Source organism: Macrobrachium rosenbergii, chromosome 1 (assembly GCF_040412425.1).
Source record: "Macrobrachium rosenbergii isolate ZJJX-2024 chromosome 1, ASM4041242v1, whole genome shotgun sequence".
NCBI classification, from domain to species: Eukaryota; Metazoa; Arthropoda; class Malacostraca; order Decapoda; family Palaemonidae; genus Macrobrachium; species Macrobrachium rosenbergii.
The window spans coordinates 44529358-44548747 of record NC_089741.1 but is presented as its reverse complement, the minus strand read 5'-3'; the positions used below and the strand labels follow the sequence as shown (position 1 = coordinate 44548747).

General features: G+C 35.5%; 1 protein-coding gene and 1 long non-coding RNA gene across 2 annotated transcripts in view; one reads left to right on the top strand and one right to left on the bottom strand.

Annotated features, from left to right (window-relative positions):
* LOC136831662 (trace amine-associated receptor 1) overlaps positions 1-19390 on the bottom strand; it is a 255956-nt gene that overhangs the window by 21773 nt on the left and 214793 nt on the right. The window contains 3 exon segments of the mRNA XM_067092322.1: positions 2857-3036; positions 8863-8867; positions 14499-14736. Of these exon segments, the coding sequence (XP_066948423.1) occupies positions 2857-3036; positions 8863-8867; positions 14499-14736 (423 nt within the window).
* The window catches only part of LOC136831760 (uncharacterized), a 176648-nt gene continuing 162866 nt past the window's right edge, over positions 5609-19390 (top strand). The window contains exon 1 of the long non-coding RNA XR_010850971.1: positions 5609-5754. This is a non-coding gene — a long non-coding RNA (uncharacterized lncRNA). The remainder of the gene's footprint in view (positions 5755-19390) is intronic.

Sequence of the window (19390 nt, the reverse complement as noted above, 5' to 3'; positions counted from 1 at the left end):
CTCAAAGGTACTTAGTCAATTTATGTTGGCTACATTTGATTTTGTTACAAGTAATAGCCAGTTTGCCATTCATAAGATTCTTTCTCGCTATTCCAGTGACATTAATTTCCCTACTAAGAGAGGAATGATTTCATTAATTAATTCTTCTTTATATACCTTATATTTCTGTAAGCTGCTTAACAATAGGTGATTTGCGGTATTTGACCATAACAGATGTTTGTCGTGGTTAATATACTTATGACATCAATATTCCAAACATTTACTTGTTAAATATTCAGGACCCAAGTTAATCAAATTTGTACTGCTGCTGTAATTATGCTTGATACCCACAGGTAGACGGACAGAGCCTGTTTAATTAACTAGCTTTAGTTTGATGAACTCTCGAGGAAATGACATAAAATACAGTAGGAAATGAAGGGCTTACAGTAATTACGTTGAATTTTAACTAATAAGGTATTTACGCCTGATCCCTGTAGGTGGGTAGTGCGCCAGTGCACCTCGTGCGGGGCACTGTAGGTATTGCTTAAGGTTCTTTGCAGCGTGCCTTCGGCTCCTAGCTGCAACCCCTTTCGTTCCTTTTACTGTACCTCCTTTCATATTCTCTTCATCTTTCTTTCCACCCTCTCCTAACAGTTGATTCAGAGTGCAACTGCGAGGTTTTCCTCCTGTTACACTTTTCAAACTTTCACTGTCAATTTCCGTTTCAGCATTGAATGATCTCATAGGTTCCAGTGCTTGGCCTTTGGCCTAAATTCTATATTCAACTCAATTTCCGCCTGATACCCAACGGTAGATGGTACAGAATATGTTGAATTACTAGTTTTATTGTGATTATATTACTGTCGATGAACTAGAGAAAATTATGGGAATTAAAAACAGTGATGGAATAAAGGAATTGAAATTATTCTGTTGAAATTTTGGCTAATTCGCTAATGACGCCTGATACCGAGCGTTTGGTGGAACAGAACCTGTTTAATTACCGGCTGTAGTGTGGTAATATTATTGTTGGGGAACTTGAGAAAATTATAGAGATTAAATGCAATAGTGAAACACAATAATTGCACCCATTTGCATGCTTAGTAATCCATTGAAACCTCTGCCATTTGGGGTTACGAAACGATAACTCGGGAGTTCTTAAAATAAATATTCGTATTTGTGCAATATTTTTGTAATTGAAAAGAAAAACTAGGTCGTGGATGAAGCAAGTCTTTGCTATCAAAAGAGGAATATTTGATTAATTTGGGTCCTGAATATTTAAGAAGTAAATGTTTGGAATATTGACGTCATAAGTATATTAACTACAACAAACATCTGTTCTGGTCAAATACCGCTAATCACCAGTTCTTAGGAAACTTGCGGAAATATAAGACATATAAAGAATTAATTAATGAAATCATTCGTCCACTTAGTAGCGTCACTGAAAAGAATCTTATAAATAACAAATTGGGTGAATAACCTGTAACAAAATCAAATGTAACCGACATAAATTGAAAACAGTAAGTACCTCGTGAGTAAATCAAGAACCTAATTGGTCGTAAGATCATGACTTTGCCATAATCGCAAATTATGTTTTAAATCAGTTATAAAAATGGCAAGTTTTGTTAAGCCTTTCAAAATTAGCATCACGAATGAACAAAAATGCCAGATTGATTTTTTTGAGGCAAAGAAAAACCACTTGTAAACATTTTATAATTAATAAAGAATCTTGCCCAAAGCCTGCAGTAGAGCCAATCACCACTTAAGGTTCTTTGCAGCGTGCACTTCATGCCCCTAAGCTGCAACCCTTCGTTCTTTTACTTTTTACTGTACCTCCTTTCATATTCTCTTTCTTCCATCTTGCTTTCGCCCTCCCTAACAGTTGATTCATAGTGCAACTGCCAAGTTTTCCTCCTGTTACACCTTTCAAACCTTTTAACTGTCAATTTCCGTTTCAGCGCTGAATGACCTCATAGGTCCCAGTGCTTGGCCTTTGGCCTAAATTCTATATTTAATTCAATTCATTGAACAAATATCCCAGATTGATTTTAGAAATAAAACTTAATAAAAAGAAAATTTGCACCAGTTTTACAAAACCACTTGTGTATTAAATCAGTTATAATAATGAAGACTCTTGTTAAGCCAAATAAAACTAGCATCGCGTAATCAGCCGTCCCAGATTGATTTGAGCAACAATAACTAACAATTTTAAGAATAAGAGTTATGATAATGAAGTCTTGTTAAGCAAACTACAATTAACATCACATAACCATCCACCATCGCACAAATTAATCAACATCCCAGATTGATTTTATCGAGAAAAATCTAAAATTCTTAAGAACTCAGTCGCCTACATTGATTTTAGAAAAAAAAACAAACTTCTTAAAAAAAAGCCCATTTATTTTTTAGAAAGAAAAACAAACTTCTCAAGAAAACAAGTAAAAACAAATAAACAATTAAACAATGTTTCGAAGTACCTTCGGCGCAATCAAGTCTTCTGTACAGCATATAATCAAGGCCACTGAAAAACAGATCTATCTTTCGGTGGCGTCGGTATAATGCTGTATGACCCGCGGCCCATGAAACTTTAACCACTGCCCGGTGGTGGCCTATCTTATATCGTTACCAGAAGCACGATTATGGCTAATTTTAACCTTAAATAAAATAAAAACCACTGAGGCTAGAGGGCTGCAATTTGATATGCTTGATGATTGAAGGGTGGATAATCAACATAGCAATTTGCATCCCTCTAGCCTCCGTAGTTTTCAAGATCCGAGGGCGGACAGAAAAAATTGCGGACGGACAGACAAAACCGGCACGATAGTTTTCTTTTACAGAAAACTAAAAAGAGCCCAAACGCTTACGAAAGCACTTACTTACCATGGTGGTAGGGAAGTAGACGGCGCAGGCCACCATGATGATTTTGGAATTGGCAGTCTGGAAAGGTTCGCAGGTCTGACTGCCGAAGTGGTTGAAGTAAAAGTGAGGCGTCGGGAGGTAGAGACACACGTGGAACGCTCCCACGGCCATCCATGCTAAAAGGACCGCCGTCAGGCACAGCTGGAATGGAGGAACCAGGTTTTAGGACGAATCGGATTTCTGTACATGCAGATAATAAAATAATGCGATGGGTAAAGTGAATGTAACCAATAATAATGATGGTAATGATAATAGTGAGTATATATATGTATATATACATATATATATACATATATGTATATATATGTATATATATACATATATATATATGTATATATACTTATATATATGTATATATATACAGTATGTATATAGGTATATATATAATATATATATAGATATATATATTTATAATTATATGTATATTATAGATATATACATATATATAGTGCTTGTACTTTGGTCTAAACTCTGTATTCCTTCCTTCCAGATAATGTCTAAGTAATGTCAGACTTTTTAAAAAAATTTCAGTTGACATTTGATACTTTTATTATGAGTGAATAATATGGTAACGGCAGAATAATTTATGGTGCATTAAAGGATTTTTAAAATTGCCCTAATCCAGGATAGGCCTGCTTCTTTAAGGATGAAATGTTGCATTAGTCAGGGAAAACAAAGGCAAGAAGAGAGTTGCATAGATTTTTTTTATTCACTCCTTTTCTGTAGGGGTAATGTAGTGTTTCGAAACTGGAAATAGTTTTTATATTAAGTTGTAGTGTGTTTGCAACAGAACAGGTAAAGTAAATAAAACCAGCCCTGTTTTATTAGCAAGTTAAAAGTTGATATTCAATATTGCCAGGGAAAAACATGTGATAGTTAAATAAACTGAAGTATCAACGTATCTCGGCCTGCATTTAATATTTTTGCTTTTTTTGGTACGTGACAACTCGGGGCATCCACAATAAAGGCTGATTCACATTCTAACATCACGTCACCGACACTCCACGTCACGTCGTTTTGGCGAGAATTTCTTTCGTAATCAAATGGAACTTGTTCACACCATCGTCTCGTCACCATCAAGCACACGGCATCCACCATCACATCATGACATGTTTTCTTGGGAAGAATATTTTGACGTGATGACGTGACGTGACAATTACTTATGCTAGTTTCTTAACTAAATCTGCGAGTCGCTGAGGTTGGACACGAACTGAACGGGATCGTGATGGATAGTGTGAGTACAAGGCACGGCTGATGGGACGGTGACGTGACGTGATGTGTCGGTGACGTGATGTTATAATGTGAATCAGCCTTCAGCTTTAAGATGGCTACTTTGATGAAAATTCTGTTCAGGACATATCCTAAAGTGAGTTTGCCAATAGTCGTGAGACCTATTACATGCATACAAACGTATATGCTAGCGGAAATGAATATATGCAGATTTTTTGAGCGGCCAGCCGTTATATTCTCGAGCTATGTCCCCAGAAGGTGGGGAGGGGGCGGCCATTGCTTTGCATGCGTTATTACAGACATTTCATATGTGGGCCTCACGTTTACATAAATATGTGCATATGTATAAGAGTTAATGGTTGTGCACGCTAAATGTAACCTAAGTAAATCATGTGAAATATATTTAATAAGAGAACACAAATGAGCGCTCATATCTTTATATGGACACATACATTACATACATACATGCATACACCGACACACGTTACGTCTTTCGACACACACATGCACACATACACATTTATAGATGATTATATATACTATATATATATATATATATATATATATATATACATATATATATATATATACATTTATATACATATAAACATTTATATACATATATATAATATACTATATATATATATATATATATATATATATATATATGTATCTAATATAGATATATAAATGTATCTGTATATATAAATGTTTATATATATATATATGTGTGTTTGTGTGTGTTATATGTATATGCATACAGTGAGGAGGAGGTGGAAGAAAAGTAGGAATGAGGGAAAGACCTTGAGAGAGAGAAAGAGAGAGGCATGAGGGTGGGGGGAGGAAAACACATCTTGTTGCACTTAGCTAAATTTCCTTTCAGGAAACACCGTCTCTCCATTAACTCCATCGGCAGAACTGTGCCCAGAATTTTTTTCTCTCTTCTTCGCTTCTTCTTTCGCAGAAGTTAAAGAAATGTCGATACTTAGTGAAAGGAAAGACGTTCAAGGCTACAGGGATAAAGAAGTTTAACGACAGCAAGTGAATTTTTTAATAGAGAGAGACAGACAGACAGGGCAGGTAGCATAAAGATGAGAGGTAAAACAGAATGAACATGATGGGAGTTATAAAGCCAAAATCTTATGAATATAAGAGAGAGAGAGAGAGAGAGAGAGAGAGAGAGAGAGAGAGAGAGAGAGAGCGAGAGCGAAAGCTTGTCATTGGTGATAAGAAACAGAGGAGCTTAAATGGGATGGAACAGAATAAGAGTTAGGATAATAAGAAACTTTTGCTTAAGGATGAACTCTCTCTCTCTCTCTCTCTCTCTCTCTCTCTCTCTCTCTCTCTCTCTCTCTCTCTCTCTCTTTTACTGTTAACCTCTATATTCAGGCGGTATTACTTGCGTACAATGTATTTTGTTCCATAACTTATTTCTGATAATGAAGGAAAATATGAATTTATTAGTGTTTTTCATCATTTTTTTTTGAATGCTGAGAATTACATGACAAACCAAAGAAAGATGAAAGACTCTTCTTTGCCGGTTTATGGGACCACTGAATTTTAGAACCGAATCAGTAAATCACTCCACGGAAACTTTGAGGACATTGCAGCAGCCACCATTCGATACAGGTAAGTGTAGGATACGTGCTGATGGCTGAAACGTGTAAGAGATAAATGTGACAAAATGTGATTGGTCAGTGAGCTAACTAATTGAAGGGGAGATTATGAAAGGACCCTTTGTCATTTGTATGTAGCCCCGAACAGATTTTCTGTATCAATATACAATGAATTTCTGGAACATATTTTCGTTGGGGGTCTTGTATCTTAGTTCATTGCCTTCATATCAACTCCCTCATTCATTTTTAGTTTTCATGAGAAAATTATTTTGGCAGCTTTGTCTGTCCGTCCGCACTTTTTCTGTCCGCCTTCAGATCTTGAAAACTACCAAGGCTAGAGGACTGCAAATTGGTATGTTCATCATCCACCCACTAAATTGCAGCCCTCTAGCCTCAGTAGTTTTTATTTTATTTAAGGTTAAGTTAGTCGTAATCGTGCTTCTGGCAACGATATAGGATATCCCACCACCGGGCGGTGATTAAAGTTTCATGGGCCGCGGCTCATACAGCATTATACAGAGACCACCGAAAGGTAGAAATAATTTCGGTGGCCTCAATTATACGCTGTAGCGGCTGTACAGAAAACTCGATTGCGCCGAAGAAAGTTCGGAGTATTTTTTACTTTTGCATTATTATTTTTTAAATTTTATTCACCCTCTCATAAGTGCTTTGAAAGTCCATCCTACCCGAAACTTGTCTTCAGAAGATTGCATATGATTGATTGCACGGCCCACTTTCAAACAAGCCGAATTGAAGGTGTTGTTTCATTCACTGCATTCATTTATTTAGAGGTTTTTTTTAATATTTTCATGATTTTTTTCATTTAAGTCTTGAATTGAGAAATTCTTTTCAAATAGACATATTTATTTGACACAATGGAAGCTCCAGGTTTAAATTAACTGTTACCCCTATGGTCTTATTCCCATATGAATATTCTTTGGTTCATTTCAAGTTGTGGCTATGGTCTTATAATAATGAATAATAATAATAATAATGTAATAATAATAATATAATAATAATAATAATAATAATATATATAATAATAATAATAGCGAAGTCTTGAGCCAGTAATTAAAATACGGTAGGGGTTGTCCTTAGAGTTATCGTCCTTGTGTTAAGTCCATCATAATTTATAAGTTTCTTTGCCACGTTCCACCCAAGCTCTCTCTATAGGGGTGTAGTGTCGTTATTGTACCTCCTGGGGTGCACTGTAGGAATTATTTCAAGGTCTTTGTACTCGTTCTTTTGGTCCCTAGCAGCAAAAGCTTTCATTCCTTTTTTTGTGGCTCCGTACATATTCTCTTTCTGCCATCTTGCTTTCCACCCTCTCCTAACAATTGTTTCATGGGGGAACTGCGAGGTTTTCCTCCTGTTATACCTTTAAAACATTTTTACTCTCAACTTCCCTTTCAGCGCTGAATGACCTCGTAGGTCCCAGCGCTTGGCCTTTGGCCTAAATTTTGTATTCCATTCCATTCTGTTCCGCCGAAGCTCTACAGAACTTGGTCACACAGAATGGCGAAGTTGACTTCTTCATAGATTTAGCTCTTATTCTAGGTTCAGTCGGCTATATACCACCAATACTTCGTAGATTTATTGTTTGTATATTGGACATCTTCAGTATTTTCCAGATTTGGTTGACTGATGTATGATACAATCGAAGTGATCGTTTTGTTAGTGGTTTCTGTGACTCATCTGCCACGCTGTGGAATGTTCTGCTACCTTCTTCTGCCTGTCTGATCTGTTAGTTTTAATATTTAATCTTTCAAAGTGATATTTCTGTCTAATTCCTTAGTGGCTACACCCCAGTTGTACCCATAATCCTTAGGAACACTAGGCACGATCACAAGATCCCTGAAAAGGATTCTGGAAAACTAAGATGCCAAGTAGCTCAGACTCTGCAGAAGAGTGTGCTACTGGAACAGCACAGAGTCAGAAAAGCGGTGGACTCCTAAAAAAGGGGAGGATGCAACCCGGAACCCCACTACTAAAAACCACCCAGTCAGATAGGATGACTGTGATATAGACCCCAAAAAAAAATAATAGCCAATAATAATATAATAATGTTAATAATAATAATAATAATAATAATAATAATATATAATAATAATAATAATAATAATAATAATCCCTATATACCATGAGATATTAAGAACAAATTGCTTATTTAGAGGTCACGATCTTATACTTCAGTAATGCCTAGTTTCCTCCACTTTAAGATAACGAACGATTATCACGTTTAAAAAAAACTATTTTATCACATCTTCATTTGGTGGATTTTACACATTTTCCGGATTTTATTCCGTATTAGTTCGCGTAGTCAATATGCATTATTTTTTCCACCCAGCGCCAAAGCGCAATATACTTTCGTAATAAGTTATCATTCACAAAACCAGGAAAACTTTGGCCGCTCTCGCGGAAAGGAAAACAGTTTTCCTGCAGTTTATGGAAACTTTGTTGTAAAAATATAGCGTATATTTCCCAGAGAGTTTCTCGATACTTGCCAAAAATCGGGGCGGAGGCCTGATGAAGGAGAGAGAAAGGAAGGAGCAGAAGTTTAACAGAGTATGTATATGTATGTATGTATGTATGTGTATATATATAATTATATATATACATACATATATTTATATACATATATAATTTATATATATATATATATATATATATATATAATTGATATATATATATAGAGAGAGAGAGAGAGAGAGAGAGAGAGAGAGAGAGAGATTGTTTCGCTACACTTACGAGAGATATAAAATCGACCCCAGGGGGAAACGAGGTCGGTCTGGTCATTCCTGTAAGCCTGGTGACCTCTGTTGATCATAGCAGTGTCTTATGAACTTTTCAGTTAGTTGACTTTGGTGTGTCGCAGCTAGGGGAGGTGATAGACCAGCAACTTATCCCTAAACGCTTCCCTAAACCTGATGGTTGACATTGATACAGTGCGTTTAGGATTAGTGATTTTCTGCTTAGTAAGCTCATTTTGATTCAGCTGTTATTTCCTCCATATAATAAACAAATCTGTCAAAATCTTGTCTCTTAAACTTTCAAATAGTGTTCTTGTTATATCAACATAAAATTAGGAAGTATTCAGCTCTCAGTTCTGATAGTGATAAACTGGTTCTGAGCTCAGAGAGAAGAATGATATTAGGGTTTTCGTGAGTTTGCCTGACAAACCAATCCTTTGGGATAAACTGCAAACAGGTAGTTTCTCAGACTCTTAGAGTGACTGAATACTGATGGATTAGGGTTAATTATATTTTGGGGACCAAAGCTTTAATTAGTTTTCTAGGTCGTTTGCAGAAAGTCTGTAAATAAAAAATTGAGTAAGCAAAGTAAGTTGAATGGATCTCTTATGTACTTTATCCTAGAATGATTTGTTATTCAGAAGGCTAATACAATAGATGCCTCTTCCGAAACCTCCGAAGATTTTATGGAAATTAATCCTTCAGGAGCGTAAATCATTATACAGTCAGTCAGAACACAGTCTAGACAGTTGAATGAAAGTCAATACCAACAGAAATCAAGCGAGGCACCATTCAGCTGCGCATAGCGACTGAGACAGTTTTTTGTCAAGTGATTTCTGGTTCCTCAGATTTTAAAAATAGAATGAGAAAACTTCGCTAGTATCACCGTTAAAGGAATACTTGGAAGAGGAATGATATGAATTTCAGTATTTTGATGAGTATTTCGATCAGTGTTAAACCGGATAATAATAGACTAATCCGTATATGAAGAGGAAAGCTAATCCGAAAATCAGTGCTTGAAAAAACACTGTAAAAACGTATGTTATATAAACTCGAGAAGAATAGATTAATACATATATGAATATATACGTATAAAGCACAAATACGCATAAAATAAAAAGAACGCGTTGTATATAGTAAGATCTTACGTTATAGTTTATGATAGTATATCCAAATAGCAAGCTTAAACATTTCTAAGAATATTTTCATTCGATTAACAGCGGAAATCAAATCATACATACTGAAACGGGATGCGATTGCATAAGGGCCCCTGTGATCGCCTGAATTAATTTTACTGCGCTATGGTCAGTAAGTATTAGAGTCAATATTTCCTATTGCCAGTGTCCCAATTAATTTCTGTTTGCTATGTGAGAGTTGCGGGTCGCTATTTGTACGAAACGCTCGGTATATCTACTCGGTCTGTGTTTAATTTTTATCTTGCTTTTAAATTTAATTATTTTTGAAATGCAAGAGATGTTCCCTTAATCTGTTTCGTCTTTTTCATTTTCATTCACAAACAATTCTCCTTGTTATGTTTCATCTTTTGATTGTTCCTCAGAGTTTCGTCCATAAACAGTTCTCCTTGTATTTTAATAATTTGCTTTTATTTGTATCTGTTTAATTATCCATGTGTTCATTTGTTTTTTTTTTCTTCTAATGATTTATCTTTCTCTTTCTGTGTTTCCTATTACCTTCTGTTACGTCTTTCTAATGAACACCATATTGTATGGAAGCTTGTGCTTCAAACAGTGGCCCCTATGGTGGGCTTGTTCCATATGAATAGGGTTCGTCTTCTGAGTGATAATAATAATAATAATAATAATAATAATAATAATAATAATAATAATAATAATAATAATAATAATATAATATAATAATAATAATTGTTTGTATATATTCAGTTTCGTCATCATTATTTTCCAATTCCATATGAGCTTTTGGGGATACTTAGGTACAGTTAAGAGAAAGTGTGTCTTCTGTATGACTAAATTTGATTACGTATTTACATAAAATTTCCTGGCCAGAACGCTTGCAGGAAAGTATGTCTTGAGTGTGAACAAATACTTAAATGAAATAAAAATTTTTAGATAAAAAAAGACATCTGCTCTGGCGCTGTTGCAATTGTGTATAAGGTTTGGGATCCGTATTTTTTGTGGTCAGATGCAGCCTTTATTGTTCATGTTTTTGCTCTTGCTTAAATGTCTCCTTTATTCCCGTTGACTTCAGTAGAAGATATTGGTACGATTCAATACAGTTGAAGTAACTGGATGTGAAAATAAAATCATGAACCAATACACCAATTACATTCACATTTTCCTTCGAGAATTACATAACGTAGATTTGGTTCAAGTTTTCTAGATAAAACTCCGATAAAATTTGTTAGTATCAAACGCAATTTTGCTCCAGGAAGCAAATTCCTGAGATGTATGCTAGTATTGCACCAGCATCGGTTTTTTGCCCTGCCCCTAGGTTAGGTTAAGTTGGGTTGGGTTGTATTGGGTTAGGTTAGATATACTATCTTGCAAGTAATTTGGTTGTGGGAAACATAATGAGACTGTTTTCAAGAAAATTCTATGGTTAGTTTTTAAGATATGGCGTCCCGCTTTTTTCAGGGAAAGGGCCCGGTACTCGGTTGCATCTCGGGAAAATGCTTCCAGGACTTCCTTTTACAAACATTAACTCCAGTAGAAAACAGTTGTACTATTCAATACAAATGACTAATACGAGATGAAAACTTGTAAGATCATGGACGAATACACCAATTACATTCACATTTTCCTTCGAGAATTACGTAACGTAGATTTGCTTCAAGCTTTCCTAGATAAAACTCCAATAAAACTTGTTAGTATCCAGCGCAATTTTGTTCCAGGACATTCTTTTACGAAAATTACAAGACTATTTCTGTATGGGGGAACAGTCTGGGAGAGCAGACCCAGCTTCCTCAAATCTTACATAGAGGAAATCTCGTGTACAAAGTTTCCAAAGGCGACCTCCTTATCTCTTGAGTCTTCGGACTCTGGACAGGAAGATACAGATTTAGAGTTGTTTGTAAATGTAGGAAGTTTTTTCATGGCTCGAGCATTCTTTCTTGAATAAGGGAACTAAAACCGCGAAAGATGGAACATTTATTTTACAGTGTTCGATAAAGTTTGTAATAGAATTTAATCCAAGATGTTTATATTTTATTTCTGGTTTGGTTATTACTAATTGCTTTTCCGTAAGGCTGCGTGCACTCATTATTAATAATAATAATAATAAAATAATATAATACAATAATAATAATAATAATAAATAATACAGTCCATATGTGAAGGCTACTGGTAAAATTTCTCTTCCCCATATACAAGCAATATATATATTCTCATTCATTAGATATATATATATATATATATATATATATATATATATATATATATATATATATATATATATATATATATATATATATATATATATATATATATATATATATATATATATATATATATATATATATATATGAATATATATAATATATATCAATAAGGGGTATACCTATATTTATATATATTTTATTTACTGAATTTCTATTACTTTATATATATATATTTTATATATATATAAATTTTTTTAAATTCAATCTTAATTTTAGTTTTACAATTTGGCCCTTTCAATCAAATGGATAATTGAAACGTTGGACTGTACATCTCTGTGTGTGTCCTCTACCCCTTATTATTTTGTTTATTTTATATCATTTCCAATCTTGTTTATTACTTTCATCAACCACATTATTATTTTTTTTTTTTAGGTTTTGTTTTTCTACATATATAGTCTCTCGTTAGCCTCATTTTGTACATAAATATCTCCTCTCCGTAGGGGGGTTAGTGCCGTCGGTGCACCTCATGCGGTGCACTGTAGGCATTACTCAAGGGTCTCTGCAGCATCCCTTCGGCCCCTAGCTGCAACCGCTTTCGTTCCTTTTACTCTACCTCCGTTCATATTCTCTTTCTTCCATCTGTCTTTCCACCCACTCTAACAGTTGTTTCTTAGTGCAACTGCTTTGAGGTTTTCCTCCTGTTACACCTTTCAAACCTCCTTACTGGCCTAAATTCTATATTCTGCTCTATTCTATAATTATCTCGTAAAAAATAAAATCTCGTGTTTTCTCCAGATCGCTGCTATTCTAATGGTACTTTCCTCATGTCCCGACTTTTAACATTGCAGGAATACTCCACATGTTCAAGGCTATCTTAATCATTTCAGGTTCATCTTCATCAACTGTCGAGATTAAATCATTTTTCAAATTTCAAACGGCTTCGGCCAATAATAATCTCTCTCTCTCTCTCTCTCTCTCTCTCTCTCTCTCTCTCTCTGTGTGTGTGTGTGGTATCTCCACCTCTTTCTCTCTCCCAGATCAATCAGTCTATCGAAAGACCGCGAACTGTTTATTTATGATTATTATACTCTCCATATCAAAATTCCGATTATTTAACCTCAATCATTCTTTACCGTCTTTCTGTCCTACCCACAAACTTCACTTGACATATTCCCTTCTTCCTCCTCCCTGCATTTCAGCCCTTTCCCAGTCTCTCGTATCCTAGATATCCTTCCTTTTGGTCCCTTGACCGGGCGTAGTGAAGAAAGGATTCTCTGCGAATGACTTCTCGCTCCTGCTCATTCCTCTCCAAAGCTTTGTTTTACTGACGACGGAGCCTGAAGGTTCAGGTTCATTTGCATTCTGGACCTATGCGAATAATTCCCCCCCTATTTAAGGCTGGCTGGCTGGCTGGCTGAGTGGCTCTCTCTCTCTCTCTCTCTCTCTCTCTCTCTCTCTCTCTCTCTCTCCCTGCACAAGAGAACGAGGAGTTTAGACAACACAACTCCTGTGGAAATTCGAAGTGAATTCCCTTCCGCGTTATAGTGCTCAAGATACTGAAAACAAGTAAACATTCTCCTCCTCCTCCTCCTCCTCCTCCTCCTCCTCCTCCTCCTCCTCCTCCTCCTCCTCCTCCTCCTCCTCCTCCTCCTCTATCATATTCTTCTTCTTTTTCCTCTGCAGCATTTGACAGTGAATGGGAATTCCTTGGTAAGTAAAAGAGTTTGACATATCTCAGTTCTTGAAATAGTTGCTATTATATTCCACGTACAAAGTCTAAATACTTTTAGTTTACAAATAAATGTCAGTATTTCATTTCGTCGGGTCCATCAATGTATTTTCAGACCACGTTCAGTGTTTGAGTTTGACTGTTATTCATTTTAGACTTAGTTTTCCAAACTGCAAATGATCTCTAAACACTTGAGCTGCCGAATCTGGATGAGCCTCCCGTGCAGAAAACTTCCTCAATACTACCCGTTTTCTACACCTGCGTAGATAACTCACTAATAGCACGTCAAACACCGTTTATTTTGCATTCTCTTCCTTCTGGATATTCAGGCACCACTTTTCCAATAGGTCTTTCACACACCATCTCTCCATCCCCTTCTAATTATTCCTTTCCTCTTTTGTCCTAACATTTTTATTTAAATTACGCACTTCACTAGAATGTGATCGTCCAGTCTCTCCACATGACCGAACCATTTCAAAGTATTCTGATCCATTCTCTCACTTACAATAAACTTTCTGCCACTTCTGCGTATCTCATAATTTTTCACTCTCAGTCCTTCTTACACTATATGAACTTTTTTCAACATTTTCAACCTTAATCTGCTTCATTCGCATTCAGCATTCACACTTCACTCTGTATACAGTATACACACACACACACACACACACACACATATATATATATATATATATATATATATGTATATGTATATATGTATATATACATAAATATATATATATATATGTATATATATAGATTATATAAATATATATCGATTATATAAAAAATACACACATATAGGCTATATAAATATAAATATGTTTGTGTATACAGTACAACTTACCCTCTAGACGCTCTGAAGTGAGATACACACGTATAGGCATATAACATGTGTGTACGGAAGCGTATACAGTACAACTTACTAGACGCTCTGTAGCGATAGGACCCAGGGTGAAGTAAGCAGTAGTATCTGTCCAACGCCAACAGAGAAAGGGCCACGGCCACCTGATGGTGCAGGAGGGGCATCAGGAGTGCCTGGATCCCACACAGGATCGCAGGATACGGCCAGCAGTGGTAAAGGGCCGGGTAGATGCTGAGAGGCACAGCCAGCAGGCCTTTCAGCAGATCTGCTAACGCCATGGAGGTCAGCAGGTAACGAGGCTGGAAAGAAAGGAAATAGACTTGTTGAAAGTTTTACTAATTGACACTCACACATTCACACACACATGCCCACAACATGTATATATCTGTGTGTGTGTGTGTACAGTATGTGTGTGTGTATATATATATATATATATATATATATATATATATATATATATATATATATATATATATATATAATATATATATATATATATGTATATATATATATATATATATATAATATATATAGTATATATATATGTATATATTTATATATATATATATATACAGTATATATACATAATTTATATGTTTATATATATAGATACATATTTGTACATATTTATATACATACCCAAGACAACCATTAAGAAGACACGTTCTCCTGACGGATTATGGATTGTTATTTTATCTCGGATTAAGTTGTTCTTTGAGAATAATTTCACCTTTTATATATGCATATATAACATATATATATATATGTATATATAATATTTACATATATACAGTAGACTCTATTAAGAAACACTTTCTAGCTAAATGTCTGGTACTTCAATTTAATGTTTATTTTTTATGGTTATCCTTTGAAGTGTTTTTTCACATAATAGGAAAATGAACGAAAGACATTTCGTCACTTTGTGGCGGCAGACATTTGTACCCTGATTGCTCCATTTCATTTTTTCCCTCTCTGAAGGGAGAACAAAAAATATGGACGCCCTTGGCGGTAGTTTATGAATCTTTTCGTCCTTTCTTTGGCGTAAGAGTGCGTCTCTCTCTCTCTCTCTCTCTCTCTCTCTCTCTAAACACAGACATACATATACTTATATATATATATATATATATATATATATATATATATATATATATATATATATATATATATATATATATATATATGTATATATATATATATATATATAATAATATATATATTTATAATTTATATATACTGTATATTATGCATTTATGAGATATATATAGGTATGTCTTTTATCAATAAGAGAGACTGGGACATGGAAATCACAGAATACAGATATATATATTTATACATATATATATACATTGGTATACATAGATATATATGTGTGTGAAATTTTTATCACACCGTGATTGATATACAGTCATGAAGCTACAAATGCCGTTTAATATCCAATTCACGATACTTCGGGACTCCTAATCGGATATTCCTGAAGCAGCGTGAAATTATATTAAATGACATTTGTGGCTTCATGGAATACATTTATGTATGTATACATGTATGTATGTATGTATGTATGTATGTATATATATATATATATATATATATATATATATATATATGATACATACATACATATATATATATATATATATATATATATATATATATATATATATATATATATACATATATATAATGTGTCTTTTATTAATAAGAAAAACTACTGGGACATGAAAATCACAGAGAGAGAGAGAGAGAGAGAGAGGAGAGAGAGAGAGAGAGAGAGAGAGAGGTAACTTTGTAAGCGGCTGACGAGTCTCCATTGTGTCTAGCGTCTCATTATTATACTCGCGTTACCGTTATGTTTAGTGGATGATAGACGATGGCCGACAACTTTTAAAAGCCAGCTTTGGCCCGTTTTCTTTTGAATTCGTTTCGTTCGCGAAGCATTTCACGGTAGATTTCCCCATTTTTTATATTTCCTTTTACTGGTTTATTTATTCTCAGTTATTAAAATTATAGTATTTCATTTACCCAAAGAGAAAACACGACGTTTTCGCCAGAATATCGGCGAGGAAAAATTGTAATGTCGAAAAGAACGCACCAGAGAGACCCCACCCTCTCTGCTCATTAACGAGCGTCGTCACACTTTCTCACTCGCGCGCGAGGAAACTTCTCGTGTAGTGAAAAGAGAGAGAGAGAGAGAGAGTAAAAAAGAATTCCTCGGGGACGCATTCCACTCACGGCACTTGTGGAAATGGAAAAGAAACGGCCTGAGACTTTTGGCGTGTGGGACTAGCCGCAGGATTTCACTTTGCTTTCGTTGCTTTTGGGCCGCTGGCTAAAGTTTACGTTTTCGACGACGAGTTGGTCCAAGTGATCGGCGCTTGTAGCGAATTTCGGATGAGCCGTTTGTTCCCGGTTGAGTGGCCTGCTGTGATATTTAGATGCGGGACCCACCTAGACCCACCTATGCATTGTATGCTGGGTCTTGATTACGTGGTAGATTCATGCGCCTACATTTTATCTGTAGGTCATTAATGACGTATGGGATTCATAGCCCTTAAGTGGGCCTTAACCTTTTTATTACCACGTTCCCTGTGAGTGTTGGTCCTTCCCTCCAAGCCCCCCTTGCATCTATGAGTAAAGTTCCCTCCCAGATTTAAAGGAAAATGAAAATTAAAGAGAAAGAGAAGGGGTGTTTTTTTTTTCTCAAGCCCAGCGAGTCTAACCAGAGCAGTAGACTATAGGAAACTAACGTTATAAGGCTATGATACTTTTGCGTTTTTTCATAAACTTCTGAATATTAGTTCCTCAATCTTGTTAAGAGAATAATGAATATAATTAGAGAATTTTTAATTTTTTATATAGGGCTTGCGCTCCACTGGAAATTGCTAAAGCCCCAGATTGAGAACTGTTGCCCTTAGATAATGAATTGATTTAATATGCAAAAATATATCTATTTATACTTCCATGTTTACTATTTTTCATATTAAAATTATCTAAGTTTATGTTATCAGCATTATGTTATCAGTAAACAGGTTTAGTGAGTTTCCAAAAAGACTATTTCTATATTATGAGATTATGCTGCTTTTTTTTATAGATGAGATTTCACATGGTTAGTTTCATGAGATTATGCATTACAATGCGATGAGATTATGCTAACACTTTATAGTATGTCTGAAGGCATCTTAGTCTAAACAGTCATATTTTTAAAAACAAGTGCATAAACACATTCCTGAACTTTATTTATATTTCTCTCTCTCTCTCTCTCTCTCTCTCTCTCTCTCTCTCTCTCTGTATATATATATATATATATATATAATATATATATATATATATATATATATATATATATATATAAAGAGAGAGAGAGAGAGAATGCGATCCTTTGCTCACACTAAAATTTTAGTTACACAACTGAGATGAAATTACATCGAGATTTTTCAATAAATGCTTATGAATGCCCTAGATAATTAATTGAATGGTAATCCCCTTGGCTCTGCGTAGCGTTTCGAGTTAAAAGCATGGACGCATTTAATGGAAATATTATGGGTACCAGGAAATGAATCATTTCTTTCCTACAATTTCGAAATGTACCCTCAGTATTTTTCAGCTTATCCGTTCTTTTGTGTCTTTCATGAAATGAAATATTTGACGCAATAATAGATTGGTTTTTAATGCGTACCGGTAAACGACGTTGCGCCACCATAGACGCCATTGCGCATTGCTTTGTTTTTTTACTTTTTTCTATAAAAGAAAACTATTATACCGGCTTTGTCCCTTCCGTCCGCACTTTATTCTGTCCGCACTTCTGTCCAAGCCAGATCTTAAAAACTACTGAGGCTAGAGGGCTGCAAGTTGGTAAGTTGATCATCCACCCTTCAATCATCAACCATACCAAATTGCAGCCCTCTAGCCTGAGTAGTTTTTATTTTGTTCAAGGTTAAATTTACCCATAATCGTGTTTCTGGCATCGATATACGATAGGCCACCACCGGGCCGTGGATAAAGTTTCATGGGCCGCGGCTCATACAGCATTATACTGTGACCACCGAAAGCTAGATCTGTTTTTGGTGGCCCTGATTATACGATGTACAGAAAACTCGGTTGCGCCGAGCTACTTCGGCGTATTTTTTACTTGTTTCTTATTGTATTCTTTTGTGATCTTTTAATGGTTGAGAAACCTGATTCTCTCTCTCTCTCTCTCTCTCTCTCTCTCTCTCTCTCTCTCTCTCTCTCTCTCTCTCTTGGGACATTCATGATGAGCGAACCGGTTTTCACTAAAGTGCAAGGACCAGTTGGTAAAGTTTTAAATGCAGAAAGGTCTACGCTCTCTCTCTCTCTCTCTCTCTCTCTCTCTCTCTCTCTCTCTCTCTCTCTCTCTCTCTCTCTCTCTCTCTCTCTCTCGAGTACAAAGTTATAGCGACAAGAAGTTTTAAACGCAGGAACGTCTGTTTACTCTCTTTCACTTAAGCACAAGTTTGTAATGACAATAAGTTTTCAGTACTGAGAGGTGTACGGGGTCTCTCTCTCTCTCTCTCTCTCTCTCTCTCTCTCTCTCTCTCTCTCTACATACACACACACACACGCACACGCACACACACACACAAGCATAAATGTATATTAACAAGTTTTAAATGCAGACAGATCTAAGTTTCCGTTCTCTCTCTCTCTCTCTCTCTCTCTCTCACAAATTCACTTAATGACAGGGTAGTTTAAACACTTAGGAAGGTCCACGTCCTCTCTCTCTCCTCTCTCTCTCTCTCTCTCTCTCTCTCTCTCTCTCTCTCAAACATAAATTTATAATGACAAGAATTTTTAAAAGCAGGAAGGTCCATTCTCTCTCTCTCTCTCTCTCTCTCTCTCTCTCTCTCTCTCTCTCTCTCTCTCTCAAGCACAAAATTCATAATGACAAGCCCAGCTATTCATCTCATGTTTGCTTTCAAAAGTTTTCCCCGGTCCCAA